The 14,773-nt window shown below is 37.1% G+C and overlaps 1 protein-coding gene across 1 annotated transcript in view; it reads left to right on the plus strand.

The window, feature by feature from the left end:
* The first annotated feature begins 2,891 nt into the window (after positions 1 to 2,891).
* Positions 2,892 to 14,773, plus strand: part of LOC139739592 (uncharacterized) — a 39,359-nt gene continuing 27,477 nt past the window's right edge. The window contains exons 1-4 of the mRNA XM_071650195.1: positions 2,892 to 3,014; positions 3,753 to 3,914; positions 4,330 to 4,456; positions 5,828 to 6,001. Coding sequence (XP_071506296.1) covers positions 2,967 to 3,014; positions 3,753 to 3,914; positions 4,330 to 4,456; positions 5,828 to 6,001 — 511 coding nt within the window. The 5' untranslated portion in view covers positions 2,892 to 2,966. The remainder of the gene's footprint in view (positions 3,015 to 3,752; positions 3,915 to 4,329; positions 4,457 to 5,827; positions 6,002 to 14,773) is intronic.

Here is a 14,773-nt window from a genome sequence, read left to right on the forward strand (position 1 = left end):
GCACCGGCAGCACTTGATTACCTCGTTTCTGATTGGTCAGTGAGGGTCGGACTTCGTCTCCGTCGCTTAGCCCAGGATTATTTTTTCGTTCTGTTTACACTCACTTGCTTGGCACCGCAATTGCGGTGCTAACCCCTGCTATCTTGCAGGGCCAGATAGTACCGTACTATCGGTGGGGCTAGCCCACTTTGGCAAAAACGAGTGTAAACAGAAAGTGGGCTAAGGATAGTCCCGTACCAACGGTGGGGCTAAGGCCCCCCCCCCCTTAGCCCCACCGTTGGTCCGGGGCTAAGCAAAAATTTACAAGTGTAAAAAGCCCTAGAGATTCGTTAATCCTGTATATTTAAAATGAGGGCTCGTCGTCGAGCATAGCAAGTTCATTTCAGTTTTGTTTGTTGTTGTTGTTGTTGAACGTTTGTGCACTTTTTCGACGTTTACTCATGCAAGGCATTATGCAAAAAAGGACATCAAAATTGGCATTTTTTGATGCCGAAAATCTTCCAGTTGCTCCGCTATTCCGGGTCAATTCTCGTATTCTTTACACCTGATAACACAGTGAAGGAGTTCGCGAGTCAAGTCTCGCGAAGGAGACCGTCATGCACACCGGTTATGGTACCAGAGGTTTTACGCAGGAAATTAAATTCTCTCACGCAGATTGGACTTTGAAATGACCATTATTCATCTCCTTTTATCTCTGTTTGCTCTATGATATACGTATTGCGGCAAGTGCGTTTATTCAGTTCAACGAAATGGCAGAAACTCCAAATGCACGTTTCATAAATACAAATATGCACATGTATTATGCACATGTCGAACGTAGTGTCAGAGTGATCCTTCGATTATAGGTATGTTATAATGCGTATATTGACTCTGCACCACAACAATTATAGAAAACGTATTCCATTCCGTAGGCTGTATATTCTCTAAGACATCGTCGAGACTTCGTAACCAGGTCGTGCTTCAAGCTGTTTTGCAATGGAACGATATGTGATTCGCAAGGGGACGCTGTCGGATTTAACCCCAGTTTTCCATATTCTGCAAGAGATGGTAGTTGAAGAGAAGTTGGAGAGTAAATTCTTGAATTCCGAGAAAGGTACTCAATGAATGTATATGATATTGTTTTGGGCTATGTAATGCCTATGAATCTCTGACGTCTTTCATTGTTAGTGTCTTTTAACGGTTCGTCGTTATATATTGCTTGATAGGATTGATGGTACATGATCTTGAATGTGGGTAACTTACTTCCTTATTTCAGGAAGGACTTTATTTCTGCGCTGTCAGTAAATACACAACTTATTGATATTTCACAACATTTTCCATCATACAGTTCATTAACTGCAGAAAGAAATAAATGTTTCTAGATACACAAAGCCATGATTAACTACAAATCAAACGAAAACAAAACATATATACTTAATCTTGCATTATAAGGAACATAGGCATGGGTAAAACAGCTATAGAAAGTACAAAGAACTTGAATGCACTTATAATACTAGTTTGTTTATTCCTTTGTTTGCTTGTATGTTTATTTTGTTCTACGCGACAAATGTACAATTAACCCAAGTGCAGTTTAATTTCACCTCGGCCTTGGTAAAATAGAATTGCACGAGGACTAACCATGCACGTGGAGGTAGGGTGTATGTAGAATAATTATGTGGTGCATGAAAGAGCAAACATTGATTTATAACATACTGTGTTGTTTAACACGGAATTTCCCGTGGAGGAATCATAAAGTATAGCACGATCGTGAACCATAACGAAATCAATGATTGTCAAGTGGTGCCAACTCGACCAATCGCAAATCTTGCTATGAATACAATATTTACTATAATACTACAACTGATAGAGGGTATTATGGTAATGATGGGGATCGACATCACTCACTATTACTCACACATTCATACAAGCACACACAATGTTATAGTAGTGTCGCCAAAAGCGCTATAGGTAAGACTTGGGGTAAAGACTAACTTTTAGACCTAGCACAGCATATGAATGCTGATAATTATCATGTTTATTCCTCAAACCATCACGATCTCTTCACAGCATGAGGAATCAGGACATGGTTCATGATAGGAGCGGTCTATAGTCACTGAGTTCCATCAATTATATTTTCTTCTTTTGCAGGACTGAGAGACGATTTTAACAGCGGGCGTTTTAAATTTCTCGTCGCTGAGGGGGTAAGCAAAGTTGGCAGCTCCTCCAGCCAAGTCGTGCTAGGATGCTTGTTGTATTCAGTGGCTTACGAGTACATGGTTGGAGCGACCATGTTCTTCCAAGGCTGTTACGTAACAGCTGAATATAGAGGTGAGCGTCGATTTAATTCACCAATATCAACACAAATCGAATTCTGTTAATTTTTTTGTTTCGTGGCAGATGTTGTTTCCGACCTTATGGGAAGAGGAACTACCCAAAGCTTGCCAAGCAAGCTATGATTAACGCCAAAGTGAATTTTAGTATTAATGTGTGTTCAGGAAGAGCAGATGAATACAGGAAAACTCAGATTACAGGGGCAGAGAGAGAGAGGGGGGGGGGCGGTGAGGGAGGGACAGAGAGGAGATGTATGAAGCCATAAAGTTTGTCTATCATAACTCAATTGACATAGTAGTGATTAATACCTGCAAATTTTATTCCAAGTACAATGTACTGAAATATATCTCTGCAAAAGAAGACGAGTCGTGTTGCTTATTCTCAAAATATCACTGTAGGAAATCATATTTGATTTGAGTTCATGATATGCGTAGGCCTATATTTCTGCAAAAACATGTGAATCGCAGTGCTTGTTCTCATATCACTGTAAGAAATCTTTATATATATATATATTTTGATTGAAGTTCATGATATCATTACTTTGGGATGTACTGCAGAAAACAGAGAGTGAAGAAGGGTTCGCTACTAAGAAAAGATATCCTATACAGCATAACAAAAGAGAAAGTTATGTTTCTCCAACAATCATTTCTTATCGTATGTCAGGTCACAGGCTCGAAAAAGACCTGATCCAGGAAGCAAAAGGGGTAAGTTTGTTTTAAGTTGTTTGGGTTTTTCCCCTCTCGGCAGAAGATCCATAATGTGCTCTAGGATTTAGGGCATATTATATATACCGTTTAGTGGAAACTATAAATATTTTCCTTATTTCATAGTCACCTGTAATGTTTGACATGATCCTAAACGTTTTGAAGTCTATTGGCAACCACTAAGCGCACGAGTTTAGACACCTTTGTCTCGGAAAATACAGTTGCAGTTTTGAAGCTTCATGCAGGCTTTTGAGGCATTTACAAATATTGACTACAAAAATAAGAGCTCAAATCTCAAGGGCTTAAACATCACATTATATAAAACAAGTGCCTTGTTGAATGCTTTTGAGGCACTCTCAAATATTGACTGCAAAAATAAGAGCTCAAATCTCAAGGGCTTAAACATCATATCATATAAAACAAGTGCCTTGTTGAATGCTTTTGAGGCACTCACAAATATTGACTGCAAAAATAAGAGCTCAAACCTCAAGGGCTTAAACATCATGTTATATAAAACAAGTGCCTTGTTAAATAATTTTGCTGTGTAATGTCTTTGAAGACGTTTTAAACACACGAACAAGGAGGCGAACAAATAGCAAACGAAATAAATACATGTACACGGATATGAAATTAATGATGTATTATCTTTATTTTGGAATATGTGCACATACTGTATACAACCATGCGTCACTGTCTGTACATCCATTCACTATAGAATTATTTTTACTGCATGCACAGTTGGCTTCAGAAGCTGGGATTAAGACCATGATCACTTTCACCACAATCGGCAGGGCCTCGCCCATGAAGGTTCTCGTTGATGAAGGTGCGAAAGATTTGGACGCTAACTTGGGTCATGATGTATTCTTCTTGACGTACAACCCAATTACAACGACAGCATTCGTAAGAGTTTAACCCCCTTCAGAATTATTCAAGCCAAACAGTCTAGAAAGTGATTTTTTTTCTACATCTGTTTGATCCCTTTAATGTTACAGTTTAAGCTTCGTATAGTTGCCACTGCGTGCAGGCCTACAATACGTGCACGCCTACAATAATGAAACGTTTACGCGTTACCATAAATACATAATACAAATTCAGAAAAATAACAACTCAAACTTACATTATGAATTTCAACAGGAGTGCGAATTAACACTGACTTTCTGATGAGACCCTCTTTTCCTGACTAGTGTGTTGAAAAGGATCGTAGCGATAATCTTGAGAGAAATATAGTGTTATCATCCTTTCGTATTACGTAACTATATCTCTTACATTCTGATGAGTGCCTCAAAAGGTCACCAAGTGTCTTGTTTGTCGACAGGATGACCACTCTGAAACTTTCAAAGCTCGAGAAGGGAACAAAGGTGATATGAGCGCAATTTATGACCTTTTAAAAGAGCTCACCGTCATTGAGGATATGGATCACGTTTTCGTCGCCAGTAGAGAAGGTATAGGCCATGTTTTGTTGCTGAAATATAATTTGCTGCTAAAGTTATATACGTTTGGACTATCATTTACTTACAAAAATCATTGTATTGTTGTGATCATTGCAATTCAGTTTTGCTTTTCTTTAATTTTTTGTTAACACAATGTGGAAATCATTTCAAATCGAAATCAAGTATGATTACTGTATGATACAGTTACGGGGATCTTAGAAATGAAGAGACATGTCCGTGATATGACATACATTCTCCAGCCCGGGTTTTGTTTGAAAATTGCTTCACCTCAAAAATATTATACTATTGATCCAAAGTTCAATTCTTTAAAAAAAATTAAAGGGATAGTACAGTATTGGTGGAGATGAGAATTGGGCTTTTAACTTTTTTTGAGATACCAAGAAAACACTTATGATATAGTACAGAGCATACCATTTTAAGAGGAATTCAAAGTTTATTTGATAAAAATTGGGTTTGGAATGGCTGAAACATCCAAAAACAAAGTAAAACAAAGTGATCATAATAAAGTGTGGGTCCCACACTTTATTAGAATTGCTCTTTTTTGGATATCTCAGCCATTTCAAAACCAATTTTTATCAAATAAACGTTGAATTCCTCACAGAATTACATGCTCTTTCATATTTCGTATGAGGTTTCTCATTATCTCACCCAAAAATGTTAGAAACCTGAAATTAGGTCTCAACCAAAACTGTACGATCCCTTTAAAGTTTACAAAGCACTCAAAATGACTTGAACCCATAATCCAGGTTTCGGGGGAAATACATACAGTTACATCTTGTTATTCCGAAGGTTCGTTGATCCGAAAATGAAACAGATGAAGAGAAATGAATATGCATGTAAAAATGTCTAGAGCGTGGTTATCGACATTTGTAAGAATGCTCCCCTTAATACTAGTACGACATTGGTATAGGACAATTTTGTGAAAAATGAACGCCATCGACTAAAATATTGATATTGTTTGTTATATCACATGCATCGGCTATCATTCCTATTTTATATTCCCGTTATACATCTGTGTACATGTAGTCTGTAAACAATACATTGATGGTGCTTGTTGATTTCTCTCAACTAGTCCATTCAGCCGAGGTGCTGCTACATGTATTTGGATTTTTTTTTTCCACCAGTGAATATCTACTTTTTGTATAAGACGATGGAAAGAAACACAAACAGTTGACAAAGTGAATGGAGTGGACAATTGTGTGACATTCTAGACTATGCTCTTCGTGAGTATGCATATGTATGAATGTGCGAAGAATGAACAAGAATATGATTAATTTAAGAAGATAGACAGAAAGTCCAAAAACAAAACAAATAAAGGTTGTGACTGTTCTAACCGATCCTGTGCCCAATTACTGTACACAGAATTCTGCGCAGCGAGCGGCGTCAGTGATCTGTTTCAGACGGTTGTGGTCGAGCACTGCCCTCCCGAGCGACCGCCTGAAATTATCGGATGCGCCATAATCTCAAAGTTCTACAACTACCTCAAAGGCACAGTGCACTATATCCAGGGATTATATATTCGACCCAATTACAGAGGTGAGGAGGACTTCGGCTGGATTTGCTTGTAGCCTCATCTCCCTATGATATCATCCTCTTTCAAGAGAAGCGCTTCCATCGGAATTGGATCGAATGTAACACCTATACAATTCGACAGCCCCGTACAACACAATACAATACAATACAATACAATACAATTGAAGTACTTAAGCGCTCTTAAAACATGTTAACATGTATCATACCGCCTAACACACACACACAAATAATTATGATGTCAAACTTTCATTAGGGGAATATAAAAAAGCAAAAAAAAATGTCTACAATCAATGGCAAGTACGTTGTGCAAAGATATCATGTTATATTATATCATATTATATCATATTACATTATATAATATATCATATCATATCATATTGTATATATATATATATATTATTTTGAACAATTATAATTCCATAATGTAATTATGCATCTTTTGTTGTAAAACACTGTACGTTTTGTTTTCATTGAATTTTTACGACAGCAAACATGTGTTATTGGAAATGTCATTTGAAATGTCATTTGAATATGATATCAGCTCATGTGATATATAATATGCATTATAAAATTTGTGCTCAGTTGAACAAAGATGACGACAATGAAAATTATACATCATCGGAAAACAACTCTCCCTCCATATTGCAGCCCAAGAATGCCGTTTACAATAAGAGTAAAAGAGTAACAATATTATAACTTTCAATACATAAATTCACATTCTTCTTCTTAAACCAAACAGCACGAAAATGTATTCAGCGCGATTGCTGGGCTGGCTGATGGTATTCTCTTTCTACTTACGATTTGTTTTTTTAGATCCATATTTAAATACTCCTCCCAGGTACGGAATTTAAATTTTTGACACCTATGTCTCGAGCATGCTATGAAATGATCACCGGCAATCTGGCACTATTTACTACGGAGCCCGTAAGAGGACATTGCAAGAAATCTTTTTCCTAAGTCGTTCCCTCGACTTACTAAGTCGTTCCCACGACTTATTAAGTCGTTCCCACGACTTACTAAGTCGTTCCCTCGACTTACGTAAGTCGTTCCCACGACTTACTAAGTCGTTCCCTCGACTTACGTAAGTCGTTCCCTCGACTTACGTATGTCGTTCCCTCGACTTACGTATGTCGTTCCCTCGACTTACATTCATGCATAAAAATGCTCCATATCTCAATGTGTTGAGTCTCTCCTGCGGTTGAGGTCTGCCGTGCGATCGCTGGGGATTCAAAACAGAGGAAGTTGAAAAATTGTCGATTTTGATCCCATTTATTGCTCATTTTGTCTTGTATTAGAAAGAGCTATTTCCTTAGACTTACTTTTTGGAGGAATTTTCGTGAAAATGAGAAACTTGTGTTTTCTAGAACTGACAAAGTTGTGGCCGTCGCGAACACTCTGTGGGCACGCAGTTCATCGATAATAGTCCCACACATTGCTTTTTGTGTTGGCATCTTTCTTGTTGCATTGGCAAGCTCCTTTTTCTGCTGCCAGGGCTCTATGTTTAGTACCGGTATGTACAGTATAGGCTAGATTTGAAAGAAAAAAAAATCAATATCAACTAGACTTTCTGGAAGTATGAAAGTGTGAAAAGGATGTGAAAATAATGTTTATTGTAAAAAACCGCTACTTTCAAGCAGGATTCAGGAGCTATCGGTAGAGTGCTGGTGCATGGTGATCCGTGATTAAAAGTGCTACTGCTAGGCCTACGGCTACGCCTAAAGGATTACCTGGTACATACCGGTACCCTAGTTAATTACTACCATATACATAGGCCTACCCCACCCCTTGGCTTCATTCCCCTCCTGTACATGTATAAAACTAGGCCCTACAAATCATGCTGTAGGCTAGTTATTATACTGCGACACGAAAGCTTGTCCAATTTAGTGTTGACTTGCTGGATCAATGAAAAGCTAGGACTTACAATGAACAAAGGCCACGTACATCTGTTTTTTTTGGGGGGGGGGGGAGAGGGGAAGGGAAGAGAAATTGAACCATATCCATAGCAAGTAGCTGAAAGTGATTAGAGATGCAATGATGGTACTGTAGTACCAGTAAAACCTTAAGTTTTGTAATACAATGTGTAGGTCTATAGTCACCAGACATTTCAGACAAGAAGCGTACGATAAGATCAGCAAACTGACTGTAGGATATCCAAGCAAAAATATAGTGCTTTTGTTGAAAACAAGTGGTTGAAGGGGTTTTTGAAAGCTACAATGGCCTGGAATTCCAGTGATTTACTTGATGGAGTCATAGCTACACGTATGAGCACAACAAACTGGCTTCTTTATGCTCTTTGTTTGTGGAAAGAACAAATAGTCCTTGTTAAAATGCATTAAAACAAATGGTATTCTGGACACTTACCAATTTGATACCAGAGTTTGCATATCGGGTAGAAGTAGGCCTACTCTACTAATTTCAATAAAAGATGTGTGCCACCGTATAGTGTAGCTGTATGTAGGCCTACTCAAGCCCCACCCCTGGATTTAGGGGATGAAGAAACATGAGAGGAGAGTGCTTGCAATAGGCAGGGCACATGAGGGCCTGAAAGATATAGGATGTACAATGTATATAGAGTATTTTAAAAATAGATTTTTGTACATGTCTGCGTATGAATATGAGTGGGGCTGATGGATTGATGTACAGTCAACCGTGCCTAAGTAGAATTTATTTGGACTAAAGATATAGATTCGGCTACAAAAAGAAATTGGCTTTTGAGGGATCAAATTTAATAGAATATAAAAAGATAAGGATGAGAAAAGATTGTAGACTTTGGTGATCATGTGACTTTAATGACTGTATAGAGGGTTAATTTGTTACAGAGGGGAGGATATGAAAGCAGTTCAAACAATGTTCTTACATTATTGTAATACACGTATTGAGAAATAAAAAGTGTCTGCTTCTAAACATAAGATGTCCATTTTGTTCCTACATTGATTGATTGCAAATTTTCATTCCTCTTTTGTACTTCTGCATGATAAGACAATTTTATCTATTCTATCAACAGGCAAAGGAAGAAAAAGAGGGAAAAAACATGTTTCTTCATGGCCGAGACTCACACCAGCATAAGACTTCCAGCTAGTGCACACAGAAAGTAAGTGAACATTGTAAATTGTACAATATTTCTAGTTATAGAGAGAGAATGAAAAGTTAAGAACCTCACAGCTTGAAATGGTTATAGATTGATTTGTTGGAATCTGTCTGTATTGTTTTCAGATAACTTCTGAAATGACCTCTCATTTGAGGATACTTGTACATCTGTGACTTCATCCTCCTGAACAAGAAAATGTACAGCATGGCATAGTTATGAATAAAGAAGACTTCACAGCAGTTCATTCAAGATTGTAAGCAAAAATGATGCAACGAAATTTACATAACACAAATTTACCAATAATGAAAGGAGTGTTTTGTACAGTAATACATGTAGCTTATATTGTGTTTACTATATAAAAGAGTTTGGACATTCAAATTTCTTCATAAAGCCCTCTAAAAACTGAAAATGCTCCACATGTCATGACAGAAGTACAGGCCTTCGTGATTCAGGTACATTGTGTAATTTTGGTGCATGAAGTTGCATGTAATACTCATCAGTATCTCACTGATTGTTATGTGAAATTTCTTTCATTTTTAAATGAAGATGTTGGCACCATCATACCTTTATACAAAACACCTTTTAGATCTCCACAAAATGACTTTTTTAGTGCAATGTTGCCATTTTTATTTTCTTTTTCTTATTTCTTCATTATTTCTTATATCATGTATAGGTATAACTTCTGTGAATCAAGGGGAATGGCAGCTGAGGGCAGACAGGCCAAACTTGTCGTCAGGAGATGGTATACACTGCAAAGGCTGAGCAGCTCGCTGTCAACAATGAGGAGAAGAGCAAACAGAACAAGGCGCTGATTTTTTAAACACATTTCATCAGGCTGAGGTCATCACCCTTAAAAAGCAAGGGAAACACCAAGCAAGCAGTGTTTCAGAGCTTTGACAAGTGCATGGGCAGTAATAATCTCGGCTACATCAAATGCATCCAAGTGTGATGATTACAATGATAGAACATTGTGCTTTTCAAAGATATTGAAAAGTCCTCTGGATATTTTACCCCTGATGAAACTCATTTTTTCTGCAGTATTAGCACTGATAATGAGACACATCATCATTCTTTCACTGTTGTAATAATGAACATCGTTGAATTCAAAACTGCCAAGGTATATTGCGAGACATTTCATGTTTCTCGGTGGTTAAAAAAAAAAATCTAATAAGTACTGGTTAAAATTATGATGATGTTGATCTTGTTTATTGTGAAGCACCACCTGGGGGCAGGTGAACCTTTGCTGTTGCAAGATGGCACTGAATTTGAGCAAATAAACCACTTATTGTATTGCATTCATGGGTCCAGGGGTGGTTCCTTCAGGTAGTTATGAGATACGTAATAAACCATATTTTCCAGCAAGCTGCGTCTGTTTCACACTAGCATAAAGGATCAGTAGACATACTGCTGTGGACCAAACCTCATATAAGATTACTAATCAGTTGTACAAAGTTATACAGTGTATAGTGAACACAATGGCAAATCTATTTTTGTTAATATGCTGTTTCTCAATTGACTTTGTGATATTGTAGGATAATTGTTCACATTTCTAGGGCATTAATTTTTGCATACACTTTGAGCAAAATCAACAGTTCTGCATGTTGGAACTATTTTTCAGTGTAACATTTGGTTACCATAAAACTTAATAAGGCATGTTTGTATGAGTAGATCCAGCACAAGTATACAAATGCAGATAAGTTACATGTAGATAAGTTAACTTTATACCTGGTTGTATTGATATTCAGCTTATTTAATAGTACATCTTTGACCAAGCATGCTTAAAAGACGTGCATGAGTGTTTGACAGTGTGGAACACACACATGAGCCCATGTGTTCAGCCAAAGATGTGGGTTCATTTTGAGATCAGTGTAAATTGATGGTAGGATCTGGGATGTATAGGGTTTATGCAATGGGAAGAGAAACTCGGTGTAATTCAGATGTGATTGCATGATGTTGTCATGAAGATGTTCATGTCATACACTGTACATATGTATGTGTGCATTCGTGCTGAACTGCAGAGAAGATATTTGGTATAGAATACAGATTTTAATGTCGAGGCTTGACACATTTAGCGATGGGCCTACATGTCCTTAGAAGAGAGAATGTGAAGTAATCCTATTTCATGAGGATAGCTAGTTGACTGAAAGTTTCCAGCAGACTGTCACCCAGTTGGCAATTAAGCATGATACAAAGAACATTGAATTTATCAGTTTTAAGTATTCATGGGGTTAAACTGTTTATTGATTAAAAAAAACATACAAACAAATAGAAAAATCACAAGCAAGGGAGTAATGAAGTCATTACTCTCTGTTCACAGCTTTGATGGAGTCAATCACACAGTGAACAGGGAGCTATGTAAAGAGAAGCATGTTAGAAACATACGGATTATCAACAGTAAGGAATTATTGAAACTAGTAATTCTTTTTAATAGTTTAATGTTAAATATCATAACAATATTGACACTTTGAATTTGCTCACGCCCTTATCCTTTTGTAGGTGTAAACAGTGTTTCATATTGTGAGGAGTGTATGAATGGCTCTTCTGTACTCAGCAAGGTGTGCATTCTCATTAACTGCCTTTTCATATTAGTGGTATACGTACTTAATATGCTTTTCTTTTGCACATTTCTCTTTACCATCATTCGTTATATGATAATTTCTTTGAATATGAGATCAAAATTGAAGAAAAGAGGTCCAATGTAGGGGTCCTACATATCTGTGAGAGTGCACACTGTCTTGTTCTTGGTAAAGAGTGTACATTGCATAAGAGCATTCAGCATTATGAAAACAATACCAGTATCTATGTTCGACAAAACTGTAAAGAGACAGTGTGTCTTGTGTCTCCATCACGTCTTGTCATCAATCGCCCATCATCTAATAGGTTGGGGGAGGGGGAGGTTGAGGAGCAAGCTTAATTTGCTGTGCTGTATACGCCATATATTTAGCAAGTACATGTATTTATCAAGACTTTGAGACAATTGTGCAATACTTAAATTCATGATTGTGGGGTACACAGTATACTGAATGTACAAATACAATGTATATGTATGCAGATGCCTTCTCATGTCAGTGTCAGTGTCAGAGTTGATATTTTTGTGTGTTTATAAATTCATGGATACATGTAGCAGCCTGTCTTGGGAAATTCGTGAAGATCACACCTTGCAGAATATTGAGCGTATACAGTAGGTTAATTTTAGTGTGGTATGGTGTATATGTATAGCGTGTAATGCATCATATTCATAATTTACATCTAAATTGAAAAAAAAAAGTCATTCTAGTGCTTACAGCTGCTTAAAAATACTTCTTGTACAGCTCTAAGTTACCATCTCGACATGTGCCAAAATTTCTTCTGAATTTTCTTAAGAACTGCAGATGAATTTAAATCTACATTTTTAAACCTGATTTCAAAATGCACTGTTTCCATGGCAACAGAATTTCAACTGTACTCTTGACAAATGTGCCCAGCACAAATTTGCACTGACCTTGCTATGTGTGTGTGTGTGTGTGTGTGTTTGTCTGTGTGTATACATGTGTTTAGTACATTGTGAGTACCTGGTGAGTTTGACTGCTGCAGTAACCGTGGCAACACGTGAGGTACAAACACAGAGCGTCTTGCATAACTACACCTATAGATTATTGTAGGCCCTACATACTGAGTTTGAAATAAATTGCTTAAACACTGGAAATAGTTCACTCCACAATGTTTGGGGGAAATTGTGGTTACCATGGCAACGCTTTCTCCGACAAACGAACAAACGAACAAAAAATAATGTCTGGCATATCTACACCTCAATGTCATCATGTAAACCATATTTAAGTTCAATTGTCTCAAAATTGTGGAAGTAGTTCACTCCACAAGATTTTTCAAGAAATATTCAACAAGATTTTTCAAGAAAACATGCCGGTACCATGGCAACGCCTTGTAGGGTACAAACACAAAGTGTCTTACATAACTACACCTATAGATCATTATATTGTTACCATGGCAACGCTTACAAAACAAAAAACATGTCTTGCATATGTTCATCTCAATGTCATCATGTCACCAGTTTCATTGAAATTGCTTCAAAACTGTCGAAGGAGTTCACGACGCAAGATTTGCAACGGACCGTCCGACCTACCACACGCTGATTCCTATTATACCCCCTTAAACGCTTTGTGTATGCGGGGGGTATTAAAAAAAAGTGTATCTCACACAATCATACATTTCATTAAAATGTCATTTGTACGGAATATTTTCCTCTTTTTTTAACAAGAAATGAACAAATTTGGAGATTTGTCCCCCAGCATTTATATAAGCAGCTGCTGTTATGACATTTGCAATCTATCCTTGAATCTAATGCAAAGTTGCAATTGATTTAATAGCAATAATCATCTTTTTGATAGTGTTTTAGAACCAACACTTGCTGTCGGGGCGAAAGCTCGGTGGTCTAGTGGAGATGACGCCTGTCCGGTGATCAGGAGGTCGTAGGATCGAATCCTGCCCATGATTTTTATCATGGCTACTACTAAAAAACACTGATCAATTCAGTACTTATTTACGTCGATGTAGTTGCAGTTGCAGTTGCAATGAAAGTACATCTCGACGGAAGAATTTGATGACTTTAAAAGAACCTCTATATAGGTATAGGTAATTTGTGTGTTCGGATTAAATTCAATTCAATTCAATTCAATTTTATTGTCCGTTTCTGGAAATTTGTTTTGTTTGCATGCATATCCGGTTACATACATAATATACAAAGCACACGTATGCGTTGTAACATAGATACATAGGCATGATAGACATACAAAAGATATAAATCAATACAATATCACTATCATTGTCATAAATATATAACATCAAGAAATACTAATCTGTATAAGTCAACATTGTATTGGATGTGGTGTGCATAATTGTTATATACGGGTGTATAGATAATATGTGTCAATTGATAATTGGTATGTTTGAATGCATATCCGGTTACATCAATACATTATACATATTATACAAAGCACACACATACATTGTAGCACCTTCGGAATAACGAACAGCACCCGATTTGGTATGCCTGCCCCTGAAAGATGAATTTCTGGCCAGCATGCTCCCCAAAGAGTGGGAAAGGTGGATTTCGCAAGTGCAGGAATTGTAATATATCTGTTACTGGAGTATCAATAAGGTTTTCTGCTGAAGGATTCATGTGCCATCTTTCTAATCACCATAAAGAGGATCTGCTTTGTCAAACAATGTTGATGAATCAATTTCACATGTACGTTCCATCAGGACTGGTGTTCGACCTATAGCTTCACTTTTTTGATGGAGCATGCCTGAGGATTCTCTCTATTTCGAAGTTAATAAGTAAATGGTATTATTCTCAAATGACCTTTACACATTCGCAAAACTTCCGTAAAGCTGTAAAATTCTTAGAGATGATTTACTTCGTGTAAGGTGCTGTACAATATATATAAAATGAAAACATTATTATAAAATATTGTATGTTGATACCTCTGCACGTTAAGAATATAGTGTTGTGGATGTTGCCCCCAAAACTGGGGGAGATCCTCCTCCACCCCCCGTACAATAGCTATGTTGTTTTTAATTGTGGAGATATCAATAGAATACTTGAATGGATTCTTTTATTCAGACAGGCACAATAGCCGTATAATCCAAGCCAATCTAATTCATAACTAAATTTCAGGAGAATGAACTCC

The sequence above is a fragment of the Diadema antillarum genome, unplaced genomic scaffold, assembly GCF_040938485.1.
Source record: "Diadema antillarum isolate AM-2024a unplaced genomic scaffold, OU_Dant_1.0 seq00000807_RagTag, whole genome shotgun sequence".
NCBI classification, from domain to species: Eukaryota; Metazoa; Echinodermata; class Echinoidea; order Diadematoida; family Diadematidae; genus Diadema; species Diadema antillarum.